General features: G+C 37.2%; 1 protein-coding gene across 3 annotated transcripts in view; it reads right to left on the reverse strand.

The window, feature by feature from the left end:
• Nucleotides 1–15,799, reverse strand: part of LOC123702121 (DDB1- and CUL4-associated factor 1) — a 45,686-nt gene that overhangs the window by 10,155 nt on the left and 19,732 nt on the right. For all 3 annotated transcript variants that reach the window (XM_045649771.1, XM_045649770.1, XM_045649769.1), the window contains 5 exons: nt 14,121–14,266; nt 12,826–13,026; nt 11,827–11,939; nt 11,014–11,211; nt 248–452 (listed from right to left, as the gene is read on the reverse strand). In XM_045649771.1, the coding sequence (XP_045505727.1) occupies nt 248–452; nt 11,014–11,211; nt 11,827–11,939; nt 12,826–13,026; nt 14,121–14,266 (863 nt within the window). The remainder of the gene's footprint in view (nt 1–247; nt 453–11,013; nt 11,212–11,826; nt 11,940–12,825; nt 13,027–14,120; nt 14,267–15,799) is intronic.

Raw genomic sequence — 15,799 nt, forward strand, 5'->3', positions numbered from 1 at the left:
GACGTGGCGGTGCGTGGCGTGGTAAGACGTGGCATGGCGTGGCATGACGTGGCGTGGCGTGGCATGACGTGGCATGACGTGGCGTGGCGTGGCATGACGTGGCGTGGCGTGGCATGATGTGGCGTGGCGTGGCATGACGTGGCGTGGCGTGGCATGACGTGGCGTGGCGTGGCATGACGTGGCGTGGCGTGGCATGACGTGACATGGCGTGGCATGGTGTGTAGTGTGGTGTAGTGTGCACACTCACGTGGAACATGGTGTGCGTGAAGTACGCGTCGTCGTCCTGCAGGCGCAGCGTGCGCGCCGCGGCGAAGTGCGCGTGTGCGAGCGCTGCGTGCTGTCGCCTTGACGACGCACCGCCGAGTTCTCGACGCACTACTCGAGCGCATACGTTTCTAGGTTCCGTGGGAGATAGTAAGCCACCGGAACGTGGGGATGGACACGCGTGTGGTCTGTATAAAGAGAAATGGGCGAGTTGAGTACATATAGAAAGCAAAGAACACACGAAAAACACCTTAAATATAAGTATATAAGGACGTATACTACTCTTGCGCATACGTATCTAGGTTCCGTGGGGGATAATAAGCCGCCGGTACGTGGTGATGGGCACGCGTGTGGTCTAGTAATAAGGGGGGAGGCGTTAGGTATACATAGATAGCAAAAAGCACACGAACGACACTTTAAATATAGGTATATAAGGACGTATACTACACGTGCGCATACGTTTCTAGGTTCCGTGGGGGATAATAAGCGCCGGTACGTGGACACGCGTGTGGTATGTATAAAGTGAAATAGAAGGGTTGAGTACATATAGAAAATAAAGAACACACGAAAAACACCTTAAATATAGGTATATAAGATCGTATACTACTCTTGCGCATACGTTTCTAGGTTCGTGGGGGATAATAAGCTACCGGTACGTGGGGATGGATACGCCTGGGGTCTGTTTAAGTAGAAGAAGGAAGGTGTTTAGTTCACATCCATAGATAGAAATTGACATGCGAATTACTACCTGGGAGTAATTATTTGGAGATAATATTATGCAAATAGACACGTAATAAGTCAATTTTTAGTGTTTGTCGTTGTACTCATAAGTGAATATTTACCTCCAAATATCTCGGTAATGTGACGCTTTAGGGTACTATGTTATAAGACATTTTTTGTTTGTCTATGTGTCCTCTATCCATACATACAACTTCAATCGTGCGCCGCGATTTTGAAAATAAATCAAAATATATTTAGCAAACCGATATTGAAATTCAGAACTACTTCTGGGGCTAAATCAATTGGTCACGTATTTCAAGGGATCTTGGAGACGGGGTTGGGACCTATGTACTAGGTAGGTTTTTTTTTGAAATGATACAATCCAAAAAGAACGTCGAATGAACGAGGTGGGAGGCCACCCGTGAGCGGACACATTGTTTTCTGAACAAAAATCTACCAATAGTAAACTTTGATTACTGCAGTACTTTAACTGACTTTGTAAAACGATGATACTAAAATTAATATTTTCTATGTTGTTGTTTTGGCATTTTATTAAAAGATTTACAGTCAAGTCTTTGTTAAATGTCGGTAACTTTTATGCAAAATAAGTGCATAATTGATTATCTATTTATCTACCAAGCCTTCTATATCGGTATCGCCGTATCGGCAAAATCATGTATCGTTACATCACTACTCTTGACATTAAACCAATTGAACCTTGACTGACCGGTTGGCTTAGTTGGTATAGGTAAACCAGAATCTGATGGCAATTAGAGAAATCAAAATTTTGAGTGTGCAACCCTAGGGAAAATGGACTGAACGATCTTGATACTGCTTATTTTTTATTTTGTCCTCAACATCATTAGTCACATTACATAAGTGAACAATACTGTACTTAGTAATGAGATATCCACTTAATATTATGTAGGTAGATACTTACATATTGTATAATATACATATAACTTTTATCTATGTAAAATTAAATTGTAATACTGAAATGATTTAAAAGAGCAACTATGGAGTTTCTTGCCGATTCTTCTCCATAGATACTGCTTTCCGAATCGGTGGTAAATGATAAAAATATGTATTGACGTTTCAAAAGTGCTTCTCGAAGAAGTCTAATTGAATAAATAAATGTTTGAGTTTGAGTTTGAGTTTGAGTTTGAGTTTATGTAATACATAATATTATTATTTACACATACCTATATTTGTATATTCATTATCATTATGCCATGCAAAAATATGGATGTAAAGATAATGCAGATCAAAACTAGATTGCTCATAATTTTTTATAAAATAAAATAAAACTATGTTTATTTTCGTAAGTAGTAACAGATACACACATTATAAAATTGACTTGGACAGCTTGACGAATAACCGTATTGGAAACTCTTATAATAAGTTGTCATAAAATTATATTGTAATCAACAAACAATATTATTATTAGTAACCTACCTACTTATAATATTTTTAATTTTAAGTATCAAAACGTGTACGCGCCGCCGCTAGTATGTAGCTTTAGAAATTAGTAACCATATTACTTGTTCAGTGATCTGTGTTAGTAACGAAATAAACGTTATCAAGATTAGACGTGCGTTTTACTTAATCAAGTTTTACCAAGCAAAAGTGAACCTTATTCCCTCAACATATGGTCCATCGCCGGATAGTATCAATGAGCGTTAATGCTAATTACATCGACGAACCGGTTTCTACGGAAGGATTCTATTGAGTGACAAGTTACAGATTATTGTTATTTACTTTACACGTTTATTCGTTACTCGTACAATATTGATAAAAGACTAAACATGAGTGGTGTCGAGCAGTTACTGGCCTTATTGGAGGATACGGCTTTATTGTTACAAAAGGCGCAAACTTGCCCGCTTACAAAGTATTGAGGAGTATTGGAACACTTTTAAAGAGGCTCACAATAGTTTGGTGAGAACAGTGCCTAAAGAAAAGAAATCTGAAATATCGTATCCCACCAAAAACATTTTCATGTAAAATGTTGCCAAGACGAGCCCATATGACTCGCACTGTCAAAAAGTTATCAGATCTCATGTAGAGCCAAGCTTCTAACACTACACGCCCTAACTCTACAGGGCCTAACTTCACAAACTCTACACCTTAGTCAAAATATGTGGCTTGGCCATTTCGCTACATTCACATCGGCGTAAGGTGAAAAATTAATTCACTGTTCATTACTTTTGTGTTATACAATAGTTCTTGTAGTAACGAACGGCCAAGCCACATATTTTGACTAAGGTGTAGAGTTTGTAAAGTTAGGCCTTGTAGAGTTAGGGCGTGTAGTGTTAGAAGCTTGGCTCTACATGAGATCTGATAACTTTTTGACAGTGCGAGTCATATGGGCTCGTCTTGGCAACATTTTACATGAAAATGTTTTTGGTGGGATTTCATTTCTTTTTGTAAGTTGTTTGTAACAAATTTTTTTTCTTCTTTTTTTGGGGTGTATTTCTTGCACATCAGAGACGCCTTTTTTTATAGCCCACTCTCTTGTCAAGGACAATTTTTTTTTTTAGCTACTGTGTGGACGTAAGAGGCAGGAGACGTTCGCAACACTTCTATTCATTCATATTTATATGACCTGATCTGAAGTATATATCTCAATATCAAATAAAATAAAATAAATAAAAAAGCCTTTTTATTTCCTTAATTAAATATATAGTTTTACAAAAGTTTTACATTTATAGTGTTCAAGTAGATTATTTTAAGTTAAACAGTAAATACATAGCTTTTTATATTATTTGTTCAAGTAAATTATTCTAAGTTAAACAGTAGTACATAGCTTTTTATATTATTTGTTCAAGTAAATTATTCTAAGTTAAACAGTAGTACATAGCTTTTTATATTATTTGTTCAAGTAAATTATTCTAAGTTAAACAGTAGTTCATAGTTTTTTATATTATTTGTTCAAGTAAATTATTCTAAGTTAAACAGTAAATACATAGTTTTTTATATTATTATTAAATTCTTATTGAAATGCTTAACTAATTAATCAATCTTTATTAAGGACCTCTTAAGAGTAAAGGCCTCCTCCTGTTTTCTCCATTCTAGTCTGTCATTTGCTTTTTTCATCCAATTTTCTCCAGCTAGTTTCAGAATTTCGTCTAGCCATCTCTCAGCCGGCCTGCCACGGTTTCTCTTACCACTGGGTCCCTTCCATACCGTTACTCTTTTGGCCCACCTGTCAGCCTTCATTCGAGCGATATGTCCGGCCCACTTCCATTTTAGTTTTTTACATTGTTCCAGAGCGTCAATCACATTTGTTGTTTTTCTTATATCTGTGTTTCTTTTTTTATGTTTTATTTTTAAATTTAGGATACTCCGTTCCATGGCTCTTTGGGTTGTCTGAATCTTTTCAGTCGTTTTTTTGTTAAAAATCCATGTTTGGGACCCATATGCGAGGGACGGCAGGATACACGAATCCAGCACAATTTTTTTCATCTTGATTGGAATATTGGATTTTAGAATTTCTTTCATACTCCAAAATCTATTCCAAGACATATTCACACGTCTCATTAGCTCATCCTGATGTCTTGAACTTGAAAATGATACCCGTTTGCCAAGATATATGTATTCTGGTACATATTCTAATAAATATATCTCAATATATGTCGATTAAATTTTTAATTTTTTTTAACAAGGAGTACATATACATATATGTATCTAGGGGAACCAAGTTTTAGATTATTAGATTAGACCTCTAGCGTCATCAAAATTTAATTTAAAATTACAGGTCTCATACAAACTCCCATTCCCTAGTTTAAGGGGTTGGGGGATGAAAGTTACATGTTTTATAATTTTTTTGTTGTTTGTGTGCTAATACTAGCTTACATACAAAATTTCAGCTTTCTAGGACATTAGGAAGTACCTTAAGAATTTTGATGATCATCAAAGCTAATGTAATTAAAACTTAATATTTTCAATAAGTCCGCTATTGACAATATATCCCTAAAATTTTGTCGATCTAGCATAATCCAAACCCAAGTTATGAGGGTTCAAAAAAACGTCGAAGCGCTTCGAGAAAAGGTAGGTAGTGCCCGTCCGCTTCTCTTTCGCTTGGCTCGTCTTGGCGGGGGCACTACCGTGCCCCCAGATTTTGTGAACGAAGATTTTTTTGTATTTGAAGATCTTTATTTATGCATCAAGGCCGATCTAAAAGATCTTTTAATAAACGCTAATAAGAGTCCTGCCTATGGAACAAGTTTGGAAGTAGCAAATAACGCAAACGAGCAGTTAAAGCTGCCTAAAATCTTGCTACCGATGTTTTCGGGGTCATATGAAGATTGGCCCTCGTACAGAGACATGTTTCAGTCATTGGTGCATAATAACTCCGCGCTTGGGGATGTACAAAAATTATATTACTTAAAGAGTAGCTTAACTGGTGAAACTGAAAATATATTAAAACATGTTCAGATAACACAAGCGAATTATGAGCAATCCTGGAATTTATTAAATAAACGATTTGGAAATAAAAAAATGATGGTTAATTCAATATTAAAAAGATTATTTAATCAAAAGAAAATGAGCTCACAAAATTATAAATTAATAAAGAACTAACTGGACACTACCACAGAGTGCCTTAATAGTTTAAAAAACATAAACATAATCACAGACTCTTGGGATGCTTTAATTATATTTCTGGTTGTACAGAAATTGGACCCAGAGTCACATAAGGATTGGGAAGAGTATGTCCAGAATGATACCGACAAATTACCAAGTTGGGAACAATTACAACAGTTTTTGCAATTAAAATTTCGTACTTTGGAGTTATTATCGCCATCGACATCTAAAGAAAGGTCATTCCATATAGCGACGCCCGCAGTGCAATTTAAACCCTGTCCAAAATGTCAACTAGAACATGCTTTATGCCACTGTAAAGAATTTATATCACTTACACCACAACAAAAGAATGAGTTTGTTCGTTCCAATAATATTTGCTTTAATTGTTTATGCAGTGGGCATGTGGTGAGCAAATGTCGTTTGCGGGTTTCTTGTAAGGTATGTCAACGGCGTCATCATTCTTTGTTGCATCAGTCAATGGCCGTGGTCAAACCCAGCAACATAGAATCGCACTTTAATCAGGTGGAGGATAAGATAGACGAAGAACAGCAGGAGCAACACTTGGAGGAACAGGTTAACACTATCTCTTCTTTCGTAGCAACCAAACAAGGTTCTGCTCTGCTAGCTACCGCTCTTGTCCCTGTTACAGATGGCGCCGGCAGAATAACTGTACTCCGCACGCTAATAGACCAAGGCTCACAAGCGAACTTTATAAGCGAACGAGCTGCTCAACTGCTTAAAGTTAAACGTAAACCATTGGCTATAGATGTAAGTATTACGGGAATAGGATCTACACAAACTAAGGTAAAACACACGGTGGGATTAGAGCTTTTATCAAGATATGACGACAAGTTCCAACTGTTCATTGATGCATATGTCATTTCTACTACTCGTTTAACAAATGTGTTACCATCCAAACATTTGATAGACAGTGAAAATTCATGGTCACATCTTCAAGGTCTTGTATTAGCCGATCCCACATACAATATACCTGGACGGATTGATATGCTGCTGGGCGTAACCACATATGCACAAATAATCAAAGAACCTTTGATCAAGGGTCCTCCTGGTTCACCATGCGCACAAGAAACAAGCTTGGGATGGATATTATTCGGTTCCGTGTTAGACAATACGGAAATGAAATCTAATAATGAAATGCTAGTTATGCACCATCGTATAGATGTGGATGAAATGTTGCAAAGGTTGTGGGAGCTGGATCCTGAAACAAACAAAAAATTAAGCATAGAAGAAGAAACATGTGAACGAACATATAAAGATACATATACAAGGACAGCGGAAGGAAGATATGTTGTAAAATTACCTGTAAAACACGAACCCCCACGAGCAACACAAGGTGATACCCGTGATATTTCAATTTTCAGATTTAAGCAATTAGAATCCAAATTTGTCAAATCCCCGGATTTAAAGAGAGAGTATATAAATGTGATTAATGAATATTTAAAGTTAAACCACATGGAGGAAGTTCCCGAAAGCGAAATTAATAACCCATCTATTTACTTACCGCATCATGCAGTTATTAGAGAAGCAAGTGATACAACAAAAGTTAGAGTAGTTTTCAACGCGTCTGCAACAGGTAAAAATAATATATCGCTCAATGACGACTTACTTGTTGGTCCACTGCTACAAGAAGATATGAGATCCTTGATTATGAGATGGCGACTTCGGAAAATTGCCTTTGTCGCAGACATAGAAAAAATGTATAGGCAAATATTAATAAAAACAGAGGACGCTGACTATCAAAGAATTGTATGGAGGAATAGCATTGATGAGCCTATAAAGGATTATCGTTTATTGACAGTTACTTTCGGCACAGCATCGGCACCTTATCTTGCTGTAAAAACTCTTCACCAAATTGCTAACGATGAAGGAGAAGGCTATCCTGCGGCTGTTAATGTAATAAAAAATGATTTTTTTATGGACGATTTACTATCCGGTCAGGATTCGGTAGAAGATGCTACAAAAATAGCGAAACAAATTTCAAATATACTTAGTAGAGGAGGAATGAAATTACAGAAATGGTCATCAAATAATAAGGATTTTTTGAAAAACTTTTCTTCCGATGAACTAAGCTCTCGCCTGAGTATAGATTTTAAGTTTGAAGGAACAGTAAAGACGTTAGGGCTATCATGGAATGTGGTCGATGATACTTTACATTATTATGCTGACTTACCTGCGTCACCGGCAAACATAACCAAAAGAACCATACTCTCGGAGATTCAACGCTTGTTTGATCCTCTCGGTTGGTTAACTCCTGTACTCCTGCCTGCAAAAATAATAATTCAAAAATTGTGGTTGATGAGAATTTCTTGGGATGAAGAAGTAGTACCTGAAATAAAAGAAGATTGGTTAAAGATTAAAGAAAGTTTAAGAAATATAAAAGATATAAAAATAAATAGATGGTTATACAGTCATACTAAAAATATGTCTGATGTTACAGTGCATGGCTTTTGTGATGCATCTTCAAAGGCATATGGCGCAGTAGCTTACCTGAGAGTCAAAGTAGAAAATAATACATATGTTACAGGCATTATAGCTGCGAAGAGTCGCGTTGCACCTGTTAAACCTGTATCCCTGCCTCGTTTAGAATTATGTGGCGCAGTTTTACTTGCCAAATTATTAAAACAAATAAGTGACGCTACACACATACCAACCGATCGGATATATGGTTGGACAGATTCAACCGTAGTTTTGTCCTGGCTTCAAGGAGATCTTTCTCGATGGCAAACCTTTGTACGGAATCGGGTTGCAACTATATTAGAAACTATAGGAAATAAATGGTACCACGTACTTTCTGTAGAAAATCCTGCCGATGTTGCTTCACGTGGAATGTTATTACCTGAACTTAAAAATTGTAAATTATGGTGGGAAGGTCCAAAATGGCTACGAGATGAGCATCTTTCTTTGAAAAATTCCGTTTATAACACTAACCTAGAAAAAAGGAAAAATATTATAGCAAATACAAAAATAGTAGATGAGGCACATTGGTCAAATAAATTTAAAAATTTTAATAACTTATATGAATTACTGAGAGCAATAGTCTTTTGCACACGGTTTCTGAATGTAAGGAAAATTAAAGAAGTTAAGGCTATAACTACAAATGAGCTACATGACAGTTTAAACAAATGTGTAAGATTAGACCAAAGGGAATCTTTTTCAGTAGAAATAGAAGATTTAAAACAAAGGAAAGAAATAAAACGCAACAGTTGTATTAAAAATCTTAATCCTTACCTGGACGCTGAAAATATTCTCAGGGTGGGCGGCAGACTCAGGCATGCCCATCTTGTAGAAATCGAGAAACATCCCATGATTTTAAGCAATAAGAGCTGTTTAACTACTTTAATAATAGCTGATGCACACAAAAAGACGCTACACGGTGGTACACAATTGACTATAAATTATATAAGAAGCCGTTTTTGGATTATTAAAATTAAATCACTTGTTTCATCATATATCAATAAGTGCTTTATATGTGCGAGACTTAAAGCAAAACCCAGATTACAAATTATGGGAGACTTACCTGAGATGAGGGTGACTCCGTCACGGCCATTTTTACACTCCGGCGTAGATTTTGCTGGTCCACTGCAAATTTTAACTTCAAGGGGTAGAGGGTCCAAAACCAATAAGGCATACATTTGCATATTTGTATGTATGTCTACCAAAGCAGTTCATTTGGAATTAGTTGGGGATTTAAGCACTGATTCTTTCTTAGGCGCGTTAAAACGTTTTGTAGCTCGAAGGGGAAGATGTAGCCACATTTGGAGCGATCAAGGCACTAATTTTGTAGGTGCCAACAAGGAATTGTTGGAGCTGTTCCAACAGGCTAATTTACAAATACCAGGCCATCTACCAGCTACTTTAGCAGAAGATGGCATACAATGGCACTTCAATCCACCTTACAGTCCAAATTTTGGAGGCTTATGGGAAGCGGGGGTGAAATCCATCAAATATCACTTGCGAAGAATTTTAGATAAGCATCTAACTTTCGAAGAGATGACAACATTACTGTGCCAGATAGAAGCATGCTTAAATTCCAGACCGTTGTGTCCAATCGACAATACAGATACCGATAATTTGAATATTCTTACACCTGGTCACTTTCTCATTGGTGAAGCCCCATTCAATATACCAGAACCAGACTTGAGAGACATAAACCTTAACAGACTTTCACGATGGCAGTATGCACAAAGGTTACTACAAGACTTTTGGAAGAGATGGCAAACAGAATATTTGTCACGTCTACAGCAACGACCCAAATGGCTAAAACGACAAGATGAATTCAAAGTGGGAGATGTGGTCCTGGTCGTGGAAGAACATTTACCTCCTGGTAAATGGGCTTTAGGTCGTATCCTAGAAAAACATTCGGGAGCAGACGGGATATGTCGTGTGTATTCTTTAAAATGCCGCGGAAAATTGATGAAGCGATCAATTTCCAAATTATGCCCATTACCTATAAATAATGACTTGGATTTTTGAATATTAGTTGCCTATTTAAATTATAAAAAAAAAAATGTTATTACATAATTAATCTAAATGTACAATGTTTAGATAATAACAGATACTGATTGTTGATTTATATAACTTAATTTAAAAATCATTTTGTTTTTGTTTATTTGAAGAATGCATGTTTAAGTTTAGATTCGATGGTATGTAATGCAAAACGTTAAGCAAAAATGTTAGCCAATTAAGATAAAACCTAGTTACCTATAGGTTTTGGTGGGCGGTATGTACGCGCCGCCGCTAGTATGTAGCTTTAGAAATTAGTAACCATATTACTTGTTCAGTGATCTGTGTTAGTAACGAAATAAACGTTATCAAGATTAGACGTGCGTTTTACTTAATCAAGTTTTACCAAGCAAAAGTGAACCTTATTGCCTCAACAAAACGGGTAAGTCCAATTTACCAATAAAATATTCAAAATTGAAAATTGTGATGTGTTTGACCCTTCTTCATCGAATGTTTTTCTATACACATTATAAACAACACCTCTTGCTTGTGATCACAGCGGCTTTTTCGACATTTTCGAAGATTTTTTAGACAAAATCCTAAAATTATTCATCAAATGCAAAGAAGACAAATAATTTGACAACCGATTTGATAGTTGTCAAATAAACTTGCCATATGAAAATCTTTTATTTCTTAAATATAAATATGCTATCAGATTCTGGTAGACCTATAGTGGCCCTGCCTTCCAAGCCAGAGGTCGTGGGTTCGATTCCCACCCGGAGCAAATATTTGTGTGATGAACATAGATGTTTGCTCTGTGTCTGGGTGTTAATTATCTATATAAGTATTTATTTAAAATTATATATGTATGTTTATCAGCCATCTGGTTTCCATAACACAAGCGAAAGCTTAGTATGGGATCAGATCGTGCCGTGTGTGAAAATTGTCCCGTAATATATATATTTTTTTTAATTATCTACTCACTCGAACAAGTTGAACTGGGGGCAGGTGACCACGGGGTTCTTGCAGAGCGCGTGCTGGTTGTACAGGTACTCCGTGATGATGGAGTGCAGCGTGACCCTCGGGGGTGACGGGGGTCGGTCAGCCCCCGCGCTGAACTGCTTCTGCAGGGAGCGCTTCTCCGCCGTGGGGGTCGGCGGGTGCGGGGTCGTTTGGACCTTTCTGGGGGGGATTTTGTCGTGTTAATTTTTCACACATTTTAAAATTTAATACATTATTTATAACCTTAAAAATTTCCAGTGTTTGATTTTAACCCGGCCGGCAGTATTAAATTAATCTGAAATAAATGAAATAAATAAAATAAATAAATAAATAAATTTTATGCAGGTATTATTCATTTGAAAATTACAGATTTTTAACGGATTTTAAACGCGATTAATACTGAGTGTGCGAAACGTCAGGAAATAATATAATGATTAAATCGCGTTTAAAATCCGTTAAAAATCTTTAATTTCTAAATGTATAATAAACTCATTCTTTTAACATAGAATCATGATTTGCCACCATTTGTAAAGTCAGATTAAAATATTATTTCAAACTAGCTGCTCCGCGCGGTTTCACCCCCGTGGCTCCTCTCCTGTTGGTCGTAGCGTGATAAAATATAGCCTATAGCCTTCCTCGATAAATGAGCTATCTAACACCGAAAGAATTTTTCAAATCGGACCCGTAGTTCCCGAGATTAGCGCGTTCAAACAAACAAACAAACTCTTCAGCTTCATAATATTAGTATAGATTAAATTTTGTAGTAAATTGATAAAATATATAAATTTAACGTACCTTAATTTAATAACAGGCGGTAATGGACTATTCTCCTCGTGTGTAGAATGGTTCAAGTCCATACTCTCTCTCAGTAGACTTGCGCTACTCGTACGCGACACGGACAGACGGGGCTGTAATATTTTATATGTATATTAGTTGATTATGGTAACTTTGAGTTATATTTATTCGATTTATTAATTGACTAGCTAACCGCCCTCGGCTTTGCCCGCTTTGTCTAAAACCTAAAAAATTATATACTAAAACCTTCCTCTTGAATCACTCTATCTATTAAAAAAATCGCATCAAAATCCGTTGCGTAGTTTTAAAGATTTAAGTATACAAAGGGACATAGAGACAGAGAAAGCGACTTTTTATACTATGTAGTGATGGTGATACTTACCAGTTTTTCAATATGGAACACATTAACGAAATAGAGAATTTACTTTTTTCCTACACAAATTAAAGAATAAAAAAACCGGCGGAGGTCCCGGGGGGAGATAACGTAAATATATATAAAACTCAAAGGTGACTGATATAGTGATCTATCAACGCACAGCCCAAACCACTGGACGGATCGGGATGAAATTTGGCATGGAGGTAGATGTTAGGACGTAGGCATCCCCTAAGAAAGGATTTTGATCAATTCTACCCCCAAGAAGATAAAATAGGGGATGAAAATTTGTATCATGTTTATTTATCTTTTCCACGCAGACGAAGCTGCGGGCAACAGCTAGTCAATTCATATACGTAGTTTGGATGTGTTTGGTGTAAGACGTTTCTAATGACTGTATCGAATTTTTTTTTTGGGTGTTATGGGTGTGTGTAAAATCTCTTTGGCGGTGTATAGACGGGAGACAGTATGTATGTCTGTGGTGTGTGGTGGGGGCGGGCGGGGGGTGCGGGTGTGTGGGGGCGGGCGGGGGGTGCGGGTGTGTGGGGGCGGGCGGGGGGCCGGGGGGAGGTAATGTTTTGTGTATTGTGTATTGTCTGTCTGTCTGTCTGTGTGTATATACTCACCCTGGCAGGTGTAGCGGGCGCGTACACAGGCGGGGGGTGCGGGTGTGTGGGGGCGGGCGGGGGGCCGGGGGGAGGCAACGCCGCTTCCCTTTGCAAAGTTGCCGCACTCTCGTGTAAGCCCCGCGCCGCAAGATGGCGGGCAACCAGTTGGAGTAATTGCCGCTCGTTGTAGTTGATACGCGTTTGCGCTACCACGTTCGCCTGTTGAAAGGTAAAAGATAAATAAAAGATAGATAAAAGATTGGATGATTCGTTTATATGTACTGTAAACAACTGGGCACACAATACGGAAAACAGTAGTTTAAATTGAACTCAACTGAAACTCTGCTTGCATCTTTATTAGGCAGACTTTCGGAAAACAGTAGTTGGGATAACCAAAGTGAAACTCTGCCTGCATCTTTATTAAGCAGTTTTCTTATAAAATACAATACACTTTGAAAATTCCTGTAAAATAAATTAGGAGTTAATTTCAATGAATTTTTTTCTCATTTGTTCATTGCCAAATGTAAATTGTTTTCATTCACTCATTTACTAACTAAAATGTCCAGGTTTTCGTTAAGTCGTTCACTCATCCACTGTACATTTAGAAAGAAAGAAAGAAAATACGTTTAATCACAAACTACAATTTTTCACTTAAACTAATACACTTTAGAGAAAAATACACATAAATAAATGTAAACCTTAAAATACAATAAATACATTCAAATATTAGTTGGTATTCGTGATTAGGTGGACTACTCAGCATTTGCCTCTCCGTATTAGAGGGGCGCCGCATTTCTTGATTTTTTTCATTCATCCAATGTTCATTCATTCACAAATGCACTTCATGCACATTTATTCATTCATTCACACACTCACCCGGTGTATATTGGCGAGAGACGTCTCGAACTCGGTGCCCTTGTGCATGCTCTTGCCGGAGACACGCTCGAGTAACTCTAGCGCGCACATTCAATTTATTCATTCACTAGTCGTGCCACGCTGTTTTACCCGCATTGCTCCGCTACTATTGGTCTTAACGTGATGATATATAGCCTATAACCTACTTCGATAAATGGGCTATCAAAAACCCGAAGAATTTTTCAAATCGGACCAGTAATTCATGAGATTAGCGCGTTCACACAAACAAACAGACAGTCTTCAGCTTTATAATATTAGTATAGATTCATTCATTCATTCATTCGCTCACCCGGTGCTTATTTATTCATTTTTTCATTAAATAAAATTTCTTCATTCATTCGCTCACAAATGCACTCCATGCACATTTCATTCGTTCATTCATTCATTCATTCACTCACCCGGTGTATATTAGCGAGCGACGTCTCAAACTCGGCGCCCTTGTGTTTGCTCTTGCCGGAGACACGCTCCAGTAACTCAAGCGCGTACTTTTGGAACATCACGTGCTCTTGTCGCTTCTCTTGTAGTATCGGATCGCGCATTAACACTGAAAATGTAATAATTATAAGAATTTTTTACATAAAATATAAAATACTAGCTTACCGCCCGCGGCTTCGCCCGCTTTGTCTAAAAACTAATAAATTACACACTAAAAGCTTCCTCTTGAAACATTAAACTAAATTAAACTAAAAGCTTCCTCGTTTTATACTATTCATTATTATTTATTAATAAAAAAAATTGTCAATACGGGCATTTTGCTTTGTGACGAGTGTAATAAAAAGGATAAAGTGTGTTCGTACCAGTGGCGTGCCTAGGGTGTAAGGACTGGGCAAGCCCAAATTTTTCGAAGTGTTTGCTGGGTACCCTTTTCTTGAATTAGGTATACACTGTGTTACTAAGTAGGTACCTATGTTCGTTATAAAACTTATAAAAAATGTGAACATACCGAATTAAATCTTCACGCGCGCCCGCAAACAGTTGAGTCAAACGTTTACCATTACAATCATATTAAAATCTATATCTATAAATTATATAAAACTGTATGACATTATATTATAAAATTGTACAGATCATTTAGGTATATTCTAATTCAAAACGCCGATCTTTCTGAAGGAAATATTTTATAACATCAGAATAGAAGTAGGTACCTACTTAGGTGATTGTTTTAATTCAATTAACAGCTCTTTTCAATGACAGTCATTGTTAATTCAGAAAGGCGTTCTTGGCCTTGTGTATTTCTTAAATACGTACCTACCTACCTATGAATTCGATTTAACGCTGAGAAAGCACGCTCCGTGGAAGAACAACTAGCAAGAATCGTAAATACCAAAATATGTGCAAGTTTCATCAGAAGGCTTCTTCTAACCAATTCTCATTCATGAAATCGATTAATTCGTAAACATTACAACTAAAATTTGGTGTATGTTACTTACTGCACAAATCGGGAGTTGGTTTTGATGAAGAAATTAATCGTTGTTTTACAGTAAAGTTTAATGATTTTACCTTTCCCCGCTGAGCACAAAGCAAACCATCACAATTTACAATACAATCTGTGTCGCGACACTTATTTTATCACAAAATTCGAAAAACTTAACCTAAATTACACCGGTATAATCACGCGCTAAACTATACTAACAATAATATTCACGACGTTCGTTCGCGCGACGCGCAATCGTAACTATCTTCACACTGTTAAAGCCCGGCTTTGTTGGGCATATAAATTGCTATAGAATTCTATAGATAGGTATGTAGCTACTTCAACAAAATTTCATACGTTAGAAGAGATAAGCGCAAAGCCCGGTAAAAGCCCACGAGTGCAAGCGAGAGAACTATATGTCACTCAAGAAGGACACCGCACTGTTTATACAAAGTACGACTTTATTTAGATAGCAAGAAGGATGAAATTAAAAAGTTTGACTCGAATTCGACATTGTTTGTTGGTGAGTTTTCATTGAATTTCGGAGCAAATTTTGAATTGCTCGTTGCGCGCGAATATTCAAAAGTGAATTTGGGTATTTTCCTGTCTCGTAGCGAATTCCTTAGGCAAGCCGGGCTTTTCGGCTTGTATGAACGTACCGCC

Source organism: Colias croceus, chromosome 23 (assembly GCF_905220415.1).
Source record: "Colias croceus chromosome 23, ilColCroc2.1".
NCBI classification, from domain to species: domain Eukaryota; kingdom Metazoa; phylum Arthropoda; class Insecta; order Lepidoptera; family Pieridae; genus Colias; species Colias croceus.